The sequence below is a fragment of the Rhinolophus hipposideros genome (genome assembly GCF_964194185.1).
Source record: "Rhinolophus hipposideros genome assembly, chromosome: 14".
In the NCBI taxonomy this organism is placed as follows: domain Eukaryota; kingdom Metazoa; phylum Chordata; class Mammalia; order Chiroptera; family Rhinolophidae; genus Rhinolophus; species Rhinolophus hipposideros.
This window is the reverse complement of record NC_138060.1, coordinates 18,481,403-18,501,781: the sequence shown is the minus strand read 5'-3', so window position 1 is coordinate 18,501,781 and position 20,379 is coordinate 18,481,403. Positions and strand designations below refer to the sequence as shown.

Here is a 20,379-nt window from a genome sequence, read left to right as displayed (position 1 = left end):
GGCCTTTATTTAAAACTCCACCTCAAAGTATTTCATAGCACAGAATATCTTTCCTTATTAAATTCTCCCTCACATATTTTTTTCATAAAACAGGCACCAAAAACTACAGACCTACCTGTGGCTCTCAAAGTATCTGTTTATAAACCTTTGGAAACCGTTTGCAATTCGTTAATCACATTTTCAAAGGAAGTTACAGATTACAGATACACTAACAAATGCCATATACGATGCTTCGGCCCCAGTAACAAGAGCCTCACGCAGGGGAAGAGGGAGTGTAGGCTAGTGGACCTGGGATCTGTCCCAGGCCAAATCCCATGGGATGGGGGAAAGCTGGCCTGTGATTCAGAGACTCGAGAGTTTAGTTCTTTTTCTGTCACTCTCACTCTGGCCACACATGTGTCCTCTTGGGGGGCAAAGCATGTACAGGGGATAAGCCGTGCTTAAACCCAGTAATTTATCTTAACTAACAGTGAGATATTTTGCAAATCACATGTTCATAAATAATCATAAGAGTACCAAAGTTTGCGAACATTTCACTTAAAATGTACTTTTAAAGTAGTCTATTGAAAAAAGACTAATAAAGGCGCTAAATATATACAAGTTGGAACTCTGTTGACTACTTATGCTTGAAGTCCAGCCAGCTTTCAAAAGAATCTTTCCAAAGAGAAAAGGGGGTCATGTGGAGAGAATGCATTGGTACATGAAACATCCAGAAGTACAGGGATTGCAGGCACTGCTTGATTCGGGTGGGCACACCATGTTTTCAGGACTCTTTTCATAGCTGTTCTGTGCTTTCTTTGCACTGGCTTCAGTCTCACAAAGGCCTTCTCCAAGTTTTGGCAGAGGTAGCCATGAAGAGTTCAAGTTCACATCCTACCTCCTTAGTGATGCTCATGGATGAAGAACCTCCTTTTCTAGATAAATCCAGGAAAACATTCCAGGCAGAGTCTCATTTGGGTTTGCCCGAGTTATGTCCCTAGACCTGAGCTAAGCACTGTATCCTGGAGGTAATCTGGGTCTTCACATGCTCAGGACATGTTCCTACCTCTAAACCTTCACTAACTATATTGAGAGTGGGGTCCACGGGGTTCCCTGTAGGAAAACAAAAATGATGACTGTGGAAAATGTGGGGAAATTGGGTGGTGGCAATTCACAGCACAGGTGTCTTCCTAAAGAAGGTCTGATCTCTAGCCATTTAATAAGTTTCTTACTGGGGGAAAAGATAAAGGTGGATTTGGGGTCATTATGCTAGAGTTTACTCATCACGCTCAACCTGTATTATACATGCAACGGCCCATTGACTTCCTCTTCTCACCCAAATTAGTCACTCTGCTACATTACTGTTTATATTCTAAAGGTGCTAACCCATTAATAAAGACCCAAATGGAAAGTGTTTTAGACCTGCTTCACGTACCTGGTTAAGCAGACAAGAGGGATGCGGCATTCCTAAAATGCAGTTCCAGAGGGAATATCCCCAGTCCTGTCTGTTTCTTTTAATGAAACTAAATTATAGAGACTTGCTGGAATATGGTGGCTTATTGATTAGTATGCTGGGAAATCTTACATCCCTCACTCTCCAATCTCTCCAAGTTTCTTGACTACCAGTAGTATAATATACTGCATTTCTTGAGTGGTTACAAAAAGAAAAAAAAAATCAAGAAAGACCTTCGGGAATGGTCAGAAGTCAAGGGTTCACTGCAATTCCACTTTTGTCAGATGCCATCTAAAAGGACTTGGGTTCTTTAGCACATGTATAACTTTTTCTGCCAAGAATGCCTTGAGTCCCAAGTTGGTGCTGAGTACACCACTCTTGGTGTGTAAGGAACACACCCAGAGAAGACATATATTTGTGATTGTCTGACACCATCCTCTTCAACAAACATCACTTGCCTGTCTACGGTTTGCAGAAGTGACCTGCAAACTTACTGAATGGGTCCCCTTTGTTTCCTGGAAATGAGACATCAGCTACCGGTATACCATGAGCCTGTGTCTTCCCCAAGAAGGTTGCAGCTCTCAGGAATCATGCTCGCTACATAGTAAGGGTTTATTTCATGCCTGGAAATGTGTTTGTCACTTTACACACAGTATCTATTGAATCCTCTCAACCTATCTTGGCTGTGGAGGTGCTCTTGTTGTTCCCATTTTGCAAATGAGAGAAAGGAAGCTTAGAGTAGCTTGGCGCCTTGTTCAGTCACACGCCCGAAAAGTGGCAGGATCCCTATGCTCTCCTCTTCTCGCAAAGACAGGTGGACACTTTTTCATACAAAAGTATTACAAGGATGAAGGAATATTTGGTACTCTGGAACTTGGGTGTTTTTCTTTTCTTTTAATTTAGATCTTTAACAGTGGTTGAAATAACATGAAGCTTAGCCATGAAAAGTTGGTCAGGGCTGAGGTAGGCCGGGGTGTCCTTCCCTATGCTGGCTATATGATCTTATCAAACTTGTTATTGAATTTGTTATTTATCTTGTTGGAGCCCATCTTCCCCTATGCATGATGGGAGATAAATTGACCTTACGGAGGCAGAAGTAAGGGTGATAAACTGCACACAAGTCCTTGGGAAAGAATGAAACACTGTTTAATTGACTGTTTAGCCTTAGTACCTTAAACTTACTAGGTGTCCAGTAAACGAAGGTTGAATAAATGAATGAAGGAGCATTTTGAAGCCACCAAAGGAAGAACTTTCACCAAAAAGACAGTTTAGACAGAGCATTAGGCTACCCGAAAACTTGTGCAAGTTCAGTCAGAAGCTGGCCCACGGGAACTCCTGGGGTGCCTAGCAGCTCTCAGTAATCATTCTTCCTAAAGAATGGGGTTTGGGAGCCATTAGCACAGGTAACAATGACCCAAGAATGTCCGACTCTAGCGCCTCACGGGGAGGAGTCTGAGCATGATGAGCCCCTCCCCCATCACGCCGCCTCCCTGTGAGACTCTCCTGAGGACCAGAGCTTGCATGCATACACGAACTTTCCATAACAGGATCCAACTGAGAATCTGCTATCATTTAGAACAGCTTCTGAGGGAACCACTTCCCTTCCTCTTCATCTGGAGTGGAGCTGACGTCATAAAACTGACCGTGAACGTCTGTTCATTGGAATCCTGAGAGAAAGGAGTGTGAGGACAGTTGACCAGGGGTGGTCAAGGCCCACTGCTCCTTAGAGGCGAGGAGTCCTTCCTGGGTGTTGGGGGTGGGAAGAATCCAGAGATGTCTCGGGGTTCCTGAAACGCAGTCGAAATACAGAAAAAAAGAGAGCAGGAAACACCCCCTGGCTCTGTTTGGCCCCATAGTGACTCACTGTCTGGTCTCTGTCCCCTAGATTTCACTGGGGGCCAGTGTAGACCTGTTCAGGTCAACCTATTGGCAGGGATTTTCTCCCTCATGTCTGGTGTGCCTTCGTAGTACCTGTTTCCATCGTAGCCAAGCAGTGTCCAAAATAGTAACCTGTGGTTTTGAGATCTTGAAACACTTAGGGACACTGTATCTCACATAGAACCTTACTAATTAAATCAAAAGATGACCAATTCAGAGACAAAAGCGAAAAAGAAAAGAAAACTATACATACACACACACACACACACGTATATTCACAAAGGGTGCCAAAAAATGTGTACACATTTTAAGAAAGGAAAAAATATATTAAAATTGTAATAATATATATCGATAGCAAAAGATGAATACAAGTCATGTGTATACATTTTTTGGCACCCCCGGTGAGTCTGTGTGTGTGTGTGTGTGTGTGTGTGTGTGTGTGTGTGTGCGTATACATATATATACCGCCCCCCACCCCATATGCCTTTAGCCATAGCTTAGGAACTTGTAAAAGGGTTGCTTTTCCTTAGCCTGCAGTAGAGGGCAGACTTTCCTACATTATAAACACCCCGACTGCCAACATGAAAGGCCCCAAGACACAGGAACGTCCGGACACATGAATGTCCAGTTGATAAAATGGTAGGCTTACAGGGTGACTAACACCAGTGATTATTTTTCGGGGGGAACTAAAATGACATCTACAGTTATTAATGCACTCGTCAGCTTTCCCAGAGAAATGGCCTGATGGCCATTAAATGCGGCAGTGATTCCCAGTACCCACTCCTACTCTGGATGAAGCATCCATGCTTAGCTCGAGGCTGCTGTGGCCAGTGTGACGGCAGGTAGGAGGGTGTGTGTGTCTGCAAACTGTTACCACGATGTTGAACCCAACTGCGGAGATCAGTGCTTTTTGTTGCCTAGCCAAGGAGTATGGAGTATATTTGAGACAGGAGGTAGGGGTGGGAGAACTATAAAACACAGCAATACCACTAGGTATTTGGTAAACATATGTAAGACGCTCTTTCCTGTGTTATGAAGGGGTGGTTTTTAAAGCTTTAGAGTAGAGGAAAAGGCTCTCCCCCCAACCCACACACATACAATCCAAGGAGAAGAAAATCTCTGCTTTGCATCTGGTGTGGTTAGAGCCAAGGAGTCCACTAGGTGAATTCATATCCATCCAAGAGTTGACTCGTATATTCTCCCAGCTCAGAGCAAATGTTTACAGGCCTCTGGCCTCAGCATCCCTGCCATTAAAACCCCAGGACTGTCACCCAAATTGGGTGTCTCACTGGTATCCCTCCATTCATAGTCTCTGTCCTCAAAACAAGAGTTGAGTGTTTAAAAATTGCCCCGGCTGGTGATCTCATTGAAATGTTTTGTGTGTATGTGTTCTGTCTCTTCCCACTGCTAGTACGAAGAAGGAAAAAAGCGAAGGAAACCTAACTATAGCAGCGTTGACCTCTCCGAGGTGGAATGGGAGGATCGAGACGATGTGGTACGTGATTTGTTTTCTAGCCTGGTGAGGAGGGGGCTCCACTGTACCCACTTCTGTACCTGGAGACTGCCCCCTGAATAGACTGAGAGGCCCACCAGAGCGACACCTGGCCACCAGAGGACTTGGAGACAATGGGCCCTTTTACTGAGTTTGGAGTTTTATACTCTCCTGCTGGTCAGACCAGTTGCAAACAGCCACCCGCCGCCTGCTTTGCACAGTCTGCAGAAACCATCCCTGGTGGGCTCTGGTCCCTGTGGCAGCTCATTAACACAGACTCTTCTTTAGTGGATGGGACCTGCCACTATCGGGGGAGTCTGGCTGTGGCTCTGCCCTGTGCGAAGTCAGGGCCAGAAGTCACCTATCAGAATTTCATGGGCACAACTCATGCTTCTGAAGGGCAGCCAGGACCACTTGGTTGGTCACCCCTTCTTCTGGGCAGTAACAGCCTTTCCCCCTTCAGCAGCCACACTGTAACGGCACACTTGCTTATTCTCCACACAGATTCAGCCTCTGGTACTGTTTCAAAAACTTTCCTATGCTCACAACTTACTCCCGTCAGTCATCTTCATACTTCCTCATTAAATCAGATTTGTTAGGCATGGTTGTTCTGGGGGCTAAAAATATATATGTATATCTATATTAAAACTTTTCCTCCCACCTTCTAAGTTCTTTTAGCTGGGCTAATAATCAAATTAACAAAGACAGATTAACAGGAGAAACATCAAAGTTTTAATCAAGCGCATGGAAAATTCACATACAAGTAAGCATGACAATTCCGAAGACAGCAAGGCCACATTGGGTATATGAAACATTTTGGACAAAGGAGAAAAGAGGGAGGATGGGGGTCTGAGATTTCACATGCAAGAATGGGCGATTTACAGGTAGTTGAGGAAGAGCAGACCTCACATGGCAGGAAAATTCTTGCTGGGCAGCTCGGAAACGATGGGACACAGGGTTATCTAGCTAAGAGGCTTGGAATCTTCCTGACTATTGCTAGGGTGATGATCCTTAAGGTGATTAAGCCCAGGTTTCCTTCCTGAAGCAGGGTTCTCTGTCTGAATCTCTTGGACAGGAAGAGGGGAGGGTCAGAGGTTCTTTCGGAGTCTTGTTTCTTAATAAACAATTTAAAATCAATATCCCAAAAGGCAGCTTCAGGGTGGCAAAATTTGGTCCCTTCACTACCTTTGTATGAATCCAGGCGGGCGATCCTTATTTAAATTCTAACTATCCAGGTGTTTCTATCTGGATCCTTGCTTTTCACTTTCTCTGCATTGCCAAGGCCATGTCTTCTACCTGCATCCTCCCTGATTTGTCCAGGGTCCTTTCTTAAGTTTCATACTCAAGTCAGCATTGCTTCCATCCCTCAGTCTGTCCTGCTTTCCAAAGAGATGTTGACGGGAACCCTTTGAAGTCCCAGGCTGGGTTCTCCTGCCTTCCAGAAACATGGCCAGCTTTATACTTCTCTCACTGTCGTTTTTATTCTCCTCACATCCTCTTCTCCCTGGACATCTCAGCAAGTGTAAATCGCTGATTTTCTTCCTCACCTATAAAATGCAGACATCATATCTCTTTCAGAAATTTCACCTACTTCCTTCTTCATCTGTACTGTCTTTTTAAACCCCAATTCAGACGAAATAACTTCTCTGTTTGACAAAGCTTCTTCCTCGTCGGCACTTTTCGGCCCACATGCCAGTGGCCGGACAGCATGTCAGCTTAATGGCCTGATAGAGTTTTATATTTTCTTGTTCTTTAAATATTGTCAGGATTCATGCCAGATCTTTTCGATCATGCTACCTGTAATGTATACATCCTACCTTTCCACCCTGCTCATACCAAGAAGCAGACTAGCCCCGTTGTGAGGAAAACAACTCAGCGATTAGTCTTCCTGGATTCAAATCTGCTGTTTGCTGGCTGTTGGCCTTGGGCAAGCAATTAACCTGTCTGTGCCTCAGTTTTGTTTGTTTGTTTGTTTGTTTGGGGTTTTTTTGCTGCAACGAGTATGGTGATAAATAGCATCTACCTCATCGGGCTGTTTTGAATATTAGATGTGTTCATATATTGAATGATATAAAAGTGTTTCCATTGTTGTGAGGACCTGGTGAGCATTCTGTGAGCGGCAGCCATTGGTAGCATTATTCTCAGCATCATCATTCCTGAGGTGATTTTCTCATTAATGAATGTTGCTAAACTGTCATGTATCTTTGAAGGGTGTATGCCATTGTTTTCCTTTCTCTTCCATCTTCATCTGTTGCTTTATTTTGACTTAACCAAGCCTTTTTGTTTTCTTTTCCAGAAGGCGTGTGCCTTGTCAACATACTTCCCCATCCCTCATCTTCTCCACTTTAATTAACATGGAAGGCAAACTTGATGATGCTCATTCTTACTTCAGAGTCCCCACGTCCAGGAAACCCTCCCTCTGCTGGTTAACACTCAGCTGACACTCACTTCTGCTTTGCCTGTTATTTGAAGAGATTTACCGCAGGGCTCACTCTAGACATCACCTGTGCCCCAGTTCGTTTTTAATGATGTAATATCTCCTTTTACTAATAATGGTTTGGGAAGTGCTTTTTATGTCCTTGCCCTTTCTTCCTTTCTCATCAGAGCTGGACATCATCAGCTTCCCAGCCTTGTGCTCATGTTCCCCACCTTCATCTAACTCTGAGGATTGGGTTCTACCATCTACCTGTGGGGTTCCCACATCTCCAGCAATTCCAATGCTTTTGTTCTACACGAATCAGTCTGGGGTTCTCTCTTTGGTTTGTGTCTCTTGTCACCTTGCAAGCATAACCCACTTGAAATGTGAATTCCTTCAGGATCAGCATGTTTGATTGGGAAAACCCAAGTCACCATGTCTCTCCTCGGGATTTGAACTCCATTGATTGGAGAAATCTGAAATCTAGGCAAAGCATCTTTGTGAAGTCTACACAAGATCCCATATGTCCATATGTCCGCCATTGGGGCTTGTGTGTAAGTAGCAGAGGGCGTAGGCTTTAGATCAAGATCTGGGAAAGACCAGCCAAGCAAAAGCCATTGAGGAAGAATCAGCACGAGTTTGCCTAGCTGCAGAGACTCTCTCGGAAGGAGCACCCCACCTCCCTTGGCAATGAAGCTTTTGTTGAATAATGACGATATTTATAACCTAGACCCTGTGCACTTCCAGAAAAGAAGTGAAGTCACATACTATTAATACACATGCAAAATAGACTGCTTAACATTAAAATAAGAAAAAAGAAAAAAATAGAAATCATTTAGAAGAGAATGGGTGGGACTTCCTGGCTCTAGGATGAGTGAGACATCATGTCAACAATACAATGAGTAGGACAGATTTTGGGAGGACCCATGAGCCAGGAAGGGACCCTGAAACATGCAAAGCCCAGTCTGACTCACTGGTGTTGATCACCTATTAGGAGGAAAAGAAAAATCTTTAAAATGGTGTTTATCCTTTGGTTATAAATTCCCAAAGATGGCTGAAGGAATTAAGGATAATTTTTATCTTATTTCAATTATCTTTTAGTCATCCCCAAACTTACTACCATGAACACGATTATTTCTACAGACAGAAAAAGCTAATATAAATAATTACCACATATTGAATTCTTCCTACTTATTCTAAGTGTTATCGATATGGACAAACTTGTGTATTCCTCACAACGGGTCTGTGAAGTTGGTGTTGTTGCTGTTCTCATTTTACACGCCGGGTAACTGAGGCAGAGAATTGCTGACATGATACAAGAGCGCTGAGTGTAGATTCCAATCCAGGCAGTCTGGCCCCAGAACTCTTGACCACGTTGGTGTACCTCAGAACCCCTGAGCCCAAAAGTCCGTGAAGACTCTCTATCAGAACCTCATGTGTATGTTGTCCTTCCCTGAGGGGTACAGGAAGGATGGGTTGTGCCTGGCGTGTAGCTGCTTCACAATGCTTGCCACATGATGTTGTGAACACAGCTCCATCAGGTTCTGCCTCCAGTCCAACTGAAATCCTTGTGTTGCGGTGTCAGCCTTTTTTCCTACTGCCCTCCGGTCAACTCGCTTTCTTCTTACCTGGGATGACGCTGATGGAAAGATTCCTCTGAGTCATTTCTTCCCGAAACCCTATAAACCTCTTCTCCTAAGGCATATTTCTGAGACTTTTGGCCATTTTATTCATTCTTCTTTACACCCGTTCCAATATCTCTGCATCTCATGCTTGAGCCCTGAGTCTTCAAACCAAGCACAGCCCACCTGCCCCCTGAAACCCCAAACTGAAGGAAAGAGAGAGAGGATTTTGTTGTGTAGCTGTTTTGTGCCGAGTCTCTTTTCATATTCTGGTTGGAAGCTGCTTTGGGAATAGCAGACCTGTTTTTCCAGTGCTTCTCCCTTCCCCTTTCATCTGGTGGCTTCGCCAGGGTTGCATGTGACTGGGGGCTTGGAATTGCATGCCACCTTTCCCCCCGGGAAGGTGAGGTTCATGTTCTGATATGGATGTTGAACCACCATTAGGAGAACAAGCTACCGTTACGTAATTACAAACACAACATTCAGTGATCGATGAATCTCTGGGGAAAGCTTCCTTAAGGAACTCTAACATAAGAGAAGAGCTGCAGGTATCCAGTCGAACCAGAAATATGGCCACCAGCTATAATGGTACAGAGGATTCTTTGAATGGTCAGGGAAACTGATTCAGCTTCGGGGAGCAGATGTGTAAGACAGACTCACTGTGAGGTCTGGGGAAGCAAGTCTGACCTGAATCATGCAGGGCCAGAGGGAGGAGACGGGGAGCCTGATCCCAGTCTCCAGATTGCTGTGCGAGGCCTGGAGAGGTTTGACCTTTATTTTACCGACCACATTGTGGTGAAAGCTGCTTTAATGTCTGCTATATTAACACACTTACAGATGTTTGATATCTGATAGGGGAAATAAAGGTATACCATCGATACTTTAATTTGTTTTGCTTTGACTATGTGTTAAGTGGAACATACGCACATGTGACTTTTTGACAACTATATAATATTCTAACATATGAGCACACCCACACTATTTGGAGATTTTCCTCTGCCAGGCCATTTTCATTCCTTCAGTTGCTATAACCGAGGCAGTGGCACATTCCAGGGATGTTCTCACAGCTCTGAGCTGCACCGTCAGCCACACCTTTCCTGCCGCGGCCTGGGCGGATAGCATGGTACTCTCCACCACTCTCGCTCCTGCTCCAGGTATCTTCTTGGAACCTAGACCCTGGGACTGATGGTGCCACTAACTTACCATAGGATTTGGGGCACGTTGCCCTCCCTTCTCAAGCCTCACTCTCCTCAGATGGAAAAGTAACATTGCTGGACGGCTCCAGCTTCACAGGGCTGTATCCTCACTCGCCAGTCTATTGAAAAAGCACCAACCCACATACCATCCAGACTCTGTCAGTGAGGACAGAAAACCACCTTCCCATCGATCCCAGACCACAGGACCTATAGCCTGTGAGAGAGCCTCCTGGGACACTAAAACCTCAGACTACTGCATGGTCAATGTTTAAAACTTTTTTGTTGATTAAAAAAAAAAATCCAGAAATAAGAGTATAATTTTCATATTGATACTACAATTTTTATTTTAGTGCTTTAAATTTGTCCAAATGCATTCTCTCCTGTATTAGAAGTCACAGCCTGGGCTCAAGGCAGAGAGCCTGTGTGACCTTGGCAAGTGTCTTAACTTTGTGCCTCAGTTTCCCCACCTATAAAACAGGGATAATAATGGTACCTTAGGACATGACTTTGAGCGTTTTCAAACCTGTGCCTGGCACATAGTAAGAGCTCAGCATGTATCAGTGTTATCCAAGCCTCCTAAGAAGCACAGTTTATACCATACCTGACGGGGGTCTGGAAGTCCTCAGTCATGAACAGTTTTGACAGAATGAGTGAAAGATGAAGCAATTGAGTCACAGAGAGGTCACAGGACAGTGGTATGTGTCATTGGTAAAACTTGAAACTTGAGCCTTAATATCCTGGATTACTTCTCTTTACCTTGGGCTGCCTCTTTTTCAGTCTGTGCTAACCCAAAGGTGGTTAAGAGCAGTAGTTTTCAACCTAGGGAGTTGGGGGAGAGTCACAAAATCCATTTAGTTGTTCACGAGCAGCAATTAAAAGCAATGAAATCTTTTACAATAGCAGATGTCAGAGGGCATCATTAGAGAAGATGTATTTCTTATGTGGCTCACAATCAAAACAGTTTGAAAAACATTGTTTTAGAGCATGGTCATCTGTGTCAAACAAGCTCAAGTTTGAATCCTGATTCATGAAGCTATTGGGAGAGGTCTGACAGTAAAGAAAAGTGAGGAGGAGGATGATGATGATGATAGGAGAGGGTAGCTAACACGTTGAATGCTTAAGGGGCACCAGGCACTCTAGTAAATATCAACTCCCCCAATCCTCACTATAACTCTGTGAGATAGCTGCTACCATTCGTTCCATTTTGCAGTAAAGGAAACCGAGGCACAGAGAGGGTAGGTGATTTGTCCAATATCATAAAGCTTTGGCTCCCCAGTCCATTTCTTAACTGCAGTGCTATCCTGCCTCACAAGTAGATGTTCTATAGATGAGGCCTATTTTCATTACTATTGAAGAAAAGAGAGAGACTACATAAATCATGAAAGCATTTGCCTCTAGAAAGCATTGGTGACCCTGGCCTTGAATCCCCCCACGCTGATTGTTCTGTGCTACTGGGAGTTGGGGGTGGGGTGGCACGGAGGCATGGAGAGCTTACCTAATCTCTGACTTGCCTGGGGTATGTGAGAGGGGAAGGTCCCAAATGGCTTTAGGCAGGCACGAGAAAGAGGAAAAATGAAAACCATGTTCAAGATAAATCGAGCCGTTCTTAAAAGTTAGAAAGTAGACGTAATTAGGACCAGCTCTCCCCATCCAAAACCACAAAAGTTAAAATGGGAAAATATTTCCAGAAATGCCCATTATGTGTTGTTAAAAAATATCTAGAGTAAAATATATGTTTTATTTTATACATGCCTCCAGCTAAAAATTATGCTTTTACTCTCTCACACAGAAGATGGGAACGTGAACTCAAATCTAGACAACCCCGAATCAAATTTAGGTTACTTGCAAGCGTTGCAGTTTTCTATCGGACAGATCTTATTCAAGCTCCTGATAGAAGAAAGAAGGGAAAGAATAAAAAAAAAAATAAAAAGGCACGGGACTGGGAAAGTGCCTTTCCTGACAGGCTGTGGCATGTCAGCATTTGCTCCTATTCCATTAAATGGCCTTCCCTGTCGTCTCCCATTGGTGCCCAGGACGGCACATCTTTCATCACTGTGTCTGCTGTCCTTCTCTGAACTCAGAGAAGGGCCACACATAATTAGAAGAGGTCAGCCAGGGGTGGGGGGAGGGAGCCAGGCTCACTGTTCCAAATGGGACCTCCGAAAATCAGATAGAGGGTCGCCCTGTTCACTGCCCTTCAGCGTGAGCAAGGCCATTAACAGGCCCTGATTTCTCAGAGAGCGTTTGAAGATGATTCATACTATTCATACTATATTCATCATATCCCTGTCTTACAAATGGCTGGCTTTTTGGTTTTGTTTTGTTTTTAAACTACTATATAGGAAAACATCTTTAACTTGATTAAGTTTTGAGAAATGATTTCTCCATGGCAAACCAATACCTTTTTTGAAAATGTTAATTTGTCCCCAGAGACATTCTTGCTTCTTGAGTGTGTTCAAGGGTTTCTGGGGGTTGGTTCTCTGTCTCTCAGGATTCATCGACTTTGCACAAGCTTTTTTGTCGTTGTTGCCCTGAGGTTTACACGAGCACCCCAAATTGAAGTTGAAAGTCATTTATTTATTGTAGTTAGCCTCTCTCCCCTACACAACAGCCGTTGGTTGTTTATTCTTCAGAAGCCCTGTTTTAGAGTTCTGAATGTAATATGCAGACTTACTGCAAAAGGACCCAAGGTTCAATGAGAAACAGCCCAGCGCCATCGTACCTCTCTTTACACAAGCCATCAAATGCGTTCCCGAGCTGGAGGACGCAAGGTGTCCAGATGACATGGTAACCTGGGGAAGAACTAACACCATTTTCTTTTATCCTTTTAGTTAAGAAACGCCATGGTGAATCGAAAGACTGGGAAGTTTTCCATGGAGGTGAAGAAGACAGTGGACAAAGGGGTACATTTTTCTCAAACATTCTTGCCGCTTAATTTAAAACAAACCACTGTGAAAAATTAGCTTTGAAAGCTCTATCTGGAATAAATATCTTTCGCTGAGATCATTTTTCTCTTGTCTTTACTTATCTCAAACAAGATTCATGTAGTTAACCTAATCATAGTGTGTCCATTTATTTTTATTTATTTCTGAAAACTTCACCTAGCAGACTAACCATGTTTTCTTTTCTCTACGACTTTTTTTTTTTCAATCTAGAAACGGGTTTTGGTGATGACAAATGACTACTATTATACAGACATCAAGGGTACTCCTTTCAGGTAGAGCTGACCATAATACATGGACATTCCATCAGACCCATCAGTTGTGTTTGTACAAAACCTGCTGACACTCTCAGAGCTCATCATCTGAAGATAACCAAACACCCTGCCAAAAGGCTGGAAAGAGTGAGGAAGGGGCTTTTCCCAGGCTGCTTTTGTTTTTGTTTTCCAGAGGGGGAAGATGGTTCAGGCTCACCTAGGAGAACTCACTCAATTTGTCCTGGCTTTGCATCTCATTATCAACCAAATAAGCTTTGGGGTTCCAACTAAGGGTGGAAAGACAAGTTCAGAGGGTTATCAGGGTCCTTAACCATCTAACTTGCTGCCTAGTGAGTACCATTTCACCTTTTATTTCCATGACAAAAAAAAAAAAAAAATCCTTCCAACTTGGGAGTTGCATATCCATTCCTCCATGTTGTGCTTCCATTTTAATTTCCCTGAACTGTCCTTCTGTGCTTGTCTACTTTTGAATCCTGTTATTTCTCTTTGAAACAGTCCTGAAAAATGGCTTTGCCTCATCGCCTGCTTACAGATGCGTATGTGGCATTCTAAAGTCTCCCACGACTGTCAGCTTAGTGTTGTATAGAACACCTTTTGTAAAAAGTTATTTCTCTGGGGCTGCTTCACGTTCCTGAGCTGCTGCCTCACAGAGCCAAGGAGAGAAAAGAATTTACCAGTGATAGATTAACCTGAAAAATAAATTATGGCATTGTTGTCAGATACTGCCAGGGGTCGTGGCTGGATTACATTCGGAACCAGAGCAATCCAGGGAATACATGACCACTGAGTAGGTTTGCCAAGAGGAGAGACTGTGTTTTCAAAACATATTCTCTTACTTTCAGCAGAAAAAGAAAAGAGCTTAAAGCAAGCCAGTGAGTGTGAAAAATCTATTTAGACTAGGGAGATGATTGAGCAAGAAGCCCACAGCGCAATAATGTGGCCACATTTAAGTGGTGGTAGAAGTTTTCCTTTTTGTCCTTGAGAAAGGGTTAATTTCCCCTGGTCCCAAACTCTTAAGGTCTGGAAAGACCCATCTGTGGCTGAGTGTAGGGCAGGGGTGCGTAAGGTGGTAGTGAAGAGCAGGGCAAGTGACCCCTTTGAGGGTGTCTAAGAGAGGACTGGCTGGAGGGCTGAGCAGTTTGCCACACCTCTTTAAAAACACATGAGTGCAGCCAATTGTTTCTGGCACTTCCAATCAGAAAAATTACTTTGAAGCAGCTGATTGAACCTAAGAAGAACCAACACCAACTATAATCAGTGGGGTTTTCAAAATAAACTGTTGGAAAAATTGTTTACAGAATATGAAATGGAAATGTGAAAATGGAAAATAAAGTTAGCCCACAAGTCTATTCCAGTCAATGCCATGAATTTCAAGGTCTGCTTTGTTTCTCTGCACAGTTTAGGTGTGGCGCTCTCCAGAGGCCATGGGAAATATTTCTTCCGAGGGAATGTAACCATCGAAGAAGGTAAGACGCTGCCTTGATCAGTCTTACTGTCTAGTGTGGGAAAAAAGCCCCGGAGCCCACTCCTGGGTTAAAGGAAGAACTTGCCCATCTGCCCAGCCCCCTGTGCAACCCCTGGGCATTTGACTCGACTGATGGCCCGCGTGACACCATCTCACTTTCCTAGACTGATTCAGAATGGTGGGAACTCCGACAGGTCGTGGCCTTCCTTGTGATTTAATTTATTTACATTCTGCTTTAATTCACAGAGTTGTTGAGTCCACTCATAGGAATCATCCACTAACTATATTCTTCTCATCCATAAAAATCCATACCAGGAGAAATACAAATTTGTGTAAAACCTCAAGCCAAAGGAAAAAAATGAAAACAAAAATACGCAAGGCTTAGTCTCCTCCATAGTTGAGCCACAATTTCACTTGTGTTTCATGGCAGCCGGGGTCCCAAGGGAAATAGGATCATTCAAATGATTTCCATGGGTCAGAGGGGTACATAGCACCTTGCGAATCCCAGACCCTCTTGTCTTCATGCGGCATCAGTGCACTGTAAACTTGCAGTAAATGGTAGCAGTTGGGATAGCCTTTTAAACTTTAGAATTGCTGTCACACCCTTACTGTCCTTTTTATCTCCCAACAACCCCGTAGCTCAGAGAAGTTACCTATTTCAGTATCACCAGCTCACATGGGGCTGGCCTCTGAAGGGCTTTACTCCCGAGTGACCTCGAGTACATCCCTTGCCCAGTGTTGAATTTTGGGTGTTTCTGGGTGTTGAATTTTGTATCTCCACAGAGAAGGAGTTGGACCAGACCAGTGTTCTTTCTGGGTGTCCTCAGGGAGTATGACCAAGAGCAGGAAGGTCAGTTACAAGTCAGGTTTTAATTGGTTAGAGTGGGTTATAAGTGAATAGGAACTTCCAGAAGCCGGACCACCTTGTGGCGCAGATGTAGCAGAGAATGAAGAATGGGATTGGTTGTCTCTGAGGTGCCAAGTTCCATAGACAGCATTCTGGTTTACAGCTGATTCTCCATGCATTGTTTCACAGGTGTTGGCTTTTGTCTGCCCGGTGATTGTGCGATCTTAAGGAACAGGAGGGAGAGTGAAGGAGGTAGTTGTGACAGGGGCAGAACCCAGAGTGTGCCCACTGCAGAGCTAATCAATTGTGTGGCCTCTCTTCCCAGAGACATGCAAGAGAAAACAGGCAACTTTGTGACTTTGGCAAGATACTCAACAGGATGTGTTGAGTATTTAATTTTTCTTTTTTTAATTCTAGAATTTTCTGGCTCTCCGAGCCATGTGTAGCTTTGAATATCACTGCCTATGAAGCCAAAAAATTTATGTCTAAGCCATCTGAGGTCAGCTGAGGAAATAGCCCATGGTCAGAACAATAGGAGGCGAGATTATTAATGGATTATTTACCTCTCGTGTGTATTCCCTCCGTCAATCCTCAATGCATAGGCCTGCAAGTTATTTTCATTGTCTTTTGGATCATTTCTTTAGTCACTATCTTCTCCCTGTATGTTCCACAGCTGTTAGGCTGAGAGGTCACATACAGAGAATTTCAGAGCTAACCATAACCACCATGCAAGAAATTAGTATGAATTCTCAGCAAGGGGGAGAGTGTCTGGTTATCCACACAAATGAGGTCAGATCTTCCTCTCTCTGTTGGTCCTCTATAAATAAGAAGGCTTCTAATCCTGCCAACTTTGCTGAGTAACAGAGCCTGAGAAAGCTGCTTCCCCTTGGGCTAACTAGGAGAGGGTCTTGTCATCGGGAAGAGCCAAGGCATGATTGTTCTGTTCTGCTCCTGGAGAAAGAAGGAGTACCTGGGGAATGGCAACCACACTGCTGTAGGACCTTCCATAAGGAATGCTGTCCCACAGAACACAGGCATTTTCAACAGGCTTTGCCAGTGCCAGATATTACAAAGATGGAGAGCAGGTAGATTTTGTTCAGAGTGTAAGCAGTCGCTACTGAGGTTGAAGGCATGGGCTGTAGTTGTATCTACTGAAATCATTCCTCTTCTGAATCTCCTTGACACTTTGTCTGCATCTTTTATATGTAGGACACAGTAATTGTGGAATAAAGTAGAGCTTATGTCATTTTTGTCCATGTTATCAATCATCAGGAGATGTGATTTTGTTAGGAGGACCAAAATTAGAGGTGAGAGAAGTAGAGAACAATGAAATGTCTTTGGTGCCCTAGGAACTCAGTGAGGAAGCCATCAGAAAGATCTTTCTGTCCTGGTATCATCTATAGGTCCTATGAAATATAGCCAGAGAGGGCTTTGTGGATGAGAGTTGATGAGAACAGAAACTAGAAAAATCGATACAATTGACATGATTAATCCAGTATTCCAGGAAGGTAAGATCCCGCGTGAGGGCCTTTGCACTTGCAATTCCTTCTGCCATGAGCACTCTCTCCACTTATTTACATGACTCTCTCCCTCACCTCCAGGGTTTTGCTTAAAAGTCACTTTCTCAGTGAAGCTTTCCCTGACTTTCATGGCTAAAATTGAAACTTTCTCAACCCTTCCCCTCCCTTGGCATTCCCTATCCTTGCTCAATTCTCTCTTTTCCTTCATAGCCCTCACCACTAATTGATAAGCTATGTATTTTAATTTATTTACTTAGATCGCTTTCCTGCCACTAAAAAGTAAATACCATGAGAGAAACGATTTGTATTTCATTCACTGCTATAGTCACAGGGCCTGGGATAGTACTTTGTACAATAGTGCTGAGTTGATGCTCAGTAAATAAATTAAATGAAGGGAGAGGAAGGGAAAGAAAAGAGGACTGATGGATGCGGGGATTGTCCTAGGGACTAATCACTACTCCATTTAATCCTCTCATGGAGTCTGTGAGTTAGGCATTAGTACCTGCATCTCCTGGTGAATATAACTCAAAGAGTTTAAGTGACATTCTCAAGATCATTCAACCAGTAGGTGTCGGAGCCAGGATATGGCCAATTGGATAATATATGATGATATTCTATCTAATTTATCTCCTACTTCCTGTGAAATCCAGCAGGAGTGTGTGATGCTAGGTCAGTTATTTTGCTATATTTCATACATTTGTATTTGAGAAGGAAACTAGAACCCTGAGCGCAGTGAGATATTTTTGGTCATTTGGGAAACTCTGACATCCTAAAACAGGCTATAAGTGTCACTGGAGTCCCTGAGGTCATCACTCAGAACTGTATGTCTGCTGATGACCCATCAAAATGAAGACACAAGGAAAGAGTGATTTCACAGAGTCGGGGTGGTCTCAGGCAGTCTATGAAAACTCCCAAATTCCCTGAAGGCCCCTGTTCTCCTAGCTACCTTTCTAGACTGATGATGTGTTTTGACTTCGGATTCTGTGACTACTAGCAATTTTTGCTGGTCAAAACAGTTGAGTATTAGCAATTTCATATCATTCAACCTATAATTTCACCCTCACAACCACACATCAGTTAGGGACTAACTGACCATTATTCCTGCTTTGCACATGAAGAGACTGACATTTAGAAATGTAAAGGAACCGGCTAACATCACACAGGGGTTAGGTGGTCTAGCCCAGTTCCCAGCTTAGGCTGAACGGGACTCCAACATCAGTGTTTCCACCACCATGCTGGGCTCCTCTCCCATGACTTACTGCTGTGTCATTTCTCTACAGGGAGTGAAGGCTTTCCTGGGTGGCAGTGGGGGCTGAGTGAGGTGGAAGTGGGGAGAGAGTTCTGCCTGGGGGGAGAACGTGTTTCCTTTGTGCATAGTCCCTTTTCCCAGGCAGATATCTTTGGGATGATGTCTACCCTTAACTGCCCCATGGCCCTGGCCTGGAACATTTGAAGCACACGAGAGGATGGGGTGGGTGTGTGGGGTGGGGGTCTGTGCCCCACACAGGTGGCACTTACTCATGAATGTCTTCTTTTTGCCCTCCAGGCCTGCATGACTTAGAGCACCCTGATGTGTCCTTGGCAGACGAATGGTAAGAATTAACTAGTCCTCAGTGTTGGCATTTGGTGCCCTCTTTGATTTCAAGTTGGCAGACGATGCTGTGCATATTTACATGCTCTTGTTTTGGGCCATGTCACGTTCTCAGGTCCTACTGCAACACTGACCTACACCCAGAGCACCGTCATCTGTCTCAGTTAGAAGCTATTAAGCTGTACCTCAAAGGCAGAGAACCTCTGCTCCAATGTGAGTGTGCTTCCACCTTTGCGTTGTGTGCATGTGGCGGGCGTGGGGAGTGAACGCAAAGCCATCCTTCGCCTCCGTGTCAAGGGAAGCTTTGCTTTGCCAGAGACTGTCCATCATAGTACAACCAGCCAAATGTCTGCCTCCTGTAGGAACAGGAGAAAGAATGTGGGTTACAGAAAATCATGCAGAATCCCAAATCCTGGTTTAACCCTATGCATTGGATTTATCCCCCTACTGAAACCGTTTAGTCAAATACCTGAAAAGGATGAAAATGTTACACCTGGGAAAGGACAGTACACATCTGCTCATCCAGCTCCCTCATTTCACAAATGATAAATGGGAGCTGGCAGTAGACTTGTCTCATTCAAGGTCATGATCAAGGTCTTCTGTTTCTCTCCAGAGTGGGGTCACCACTGTGACACGTTGCCTCTTGTGGGGTATGATCTGCTGCCTCTCCTCCCTCCAACTGCCCCCTGAGGGAGTTCAATGAGTCAGAAATGTCGGGTGGCTGGTGCAGAGGGGCTGGAAGAGCAGCAGCAGACCTGACACTCACCAAGTGCAAGGTCAGACCCTGCACTGGCATAATTAGCAGCAGTAGCCACAGATGGGGCAGGGAGAGATTCACCAAAGATGAGCATGGCCCCTGCCCGTACCCCTCACAGATACCACTGATTAGGTGACGTGACGTGTTCTTCACATATGTTATCTTCTAGAATAACCACAGCAATCCTGTGAGAGGTAGGAGGAGGTAATTTGGCTCCTAACCACATCTTCATGGAGTCGATCCATTTTTCGGGCTATGCTCTGGTAGAGAAAAGATCAGATGGTCATCGTATAAACCCAATTTTTAAATTCCCTTTGACCTTTTTAATGACATATTTAGAAAACAAAAGTGTAAAAAGAATATGTAAAAAGCATTTATATGTACCACCCAAGCTTTATCAAATCTTAATATTTTCCATACTTGCTACAGGTACTTATTAAGGAATGAAACATGACAGATGATGTTCAAGTCCCTGAGTGTTCCTGCCCAGTCCTATTTCCCTCCCAGAGAATGACCGTCCTGTATTTGTACCCATCCATGTATACTATTACTACATACATAGGCATCCGTAAACAATATATATGATTATTTTCATTATTTTGTATATTACTATATACAAAATATATTTGTATATTATTTTCTATAAAATTATATATATATATATATGCACACACACATATATAGAGTATACTATATATTAGATATGGTATAATATATGTATTGTTCTACAACTTGTGTTTCACTTACTATATTTTTGAGGTGTATTTGTGTGGATAATTTAGCTCTAGTGCATTCGTTTGAATTACTATGTAGCATTCCATTACATGACCGTATCTCAATTTATCTGTTGTCTTTTTGGCGGTGAGTTGTTTTCAGTTTTTACTTTTATGACAGAGCTCCACTGTCTTCTTGGGCCCTAGCCTAAGTGAGGACAGACCTGCTGTGT

At 43.7% G+C, this 20,379-nt stretch overlaps 1 protein-coding gene across 2 annotated transcripts in view; it reads left to right on the top strand.

The window, feature by feature from the left end:
* The window catches only part of CACNA2D3 (calcium voltage-gated channel auxiliary subunit alpha2delta 3), an 853,665-nt gene that overhangs the window by 665,773 nt on the left and 167,513 nt on the right, over positions 1 to 20,379 (top strand). For both annotated transcript variants that reach the window (XM_081073057.1, XM_081073056.1), the window contains 6 exons: positions 4,722 to 4,805; positions 12,868 to 12,939; positions 13,192 to 13,253; positions 14,652 to 14,719; positions 18,632 to 18,677; positions 18,792 to 18,889. In XM_081073057.1, coding sequence (XP_080929183.1) covers positions 4,722 to 4,805; positions 12,868 to 12,939; positions 13,192 to 13,253; positions 14,652 to 14,719; positions 18,632 to 18,677; positions 18,792 to 18,889 — 430 coding nt within the window. The remainder of the gene's footprint in view (positions 1 to 4,721; positions 4,806 to 12,867; positions 12,940 to 13,191; positions 13,254 to 14,651; positions 14,720 to 18,631; positions 18,678 to 18,791; positions 18,890 to 20,379) is intronic.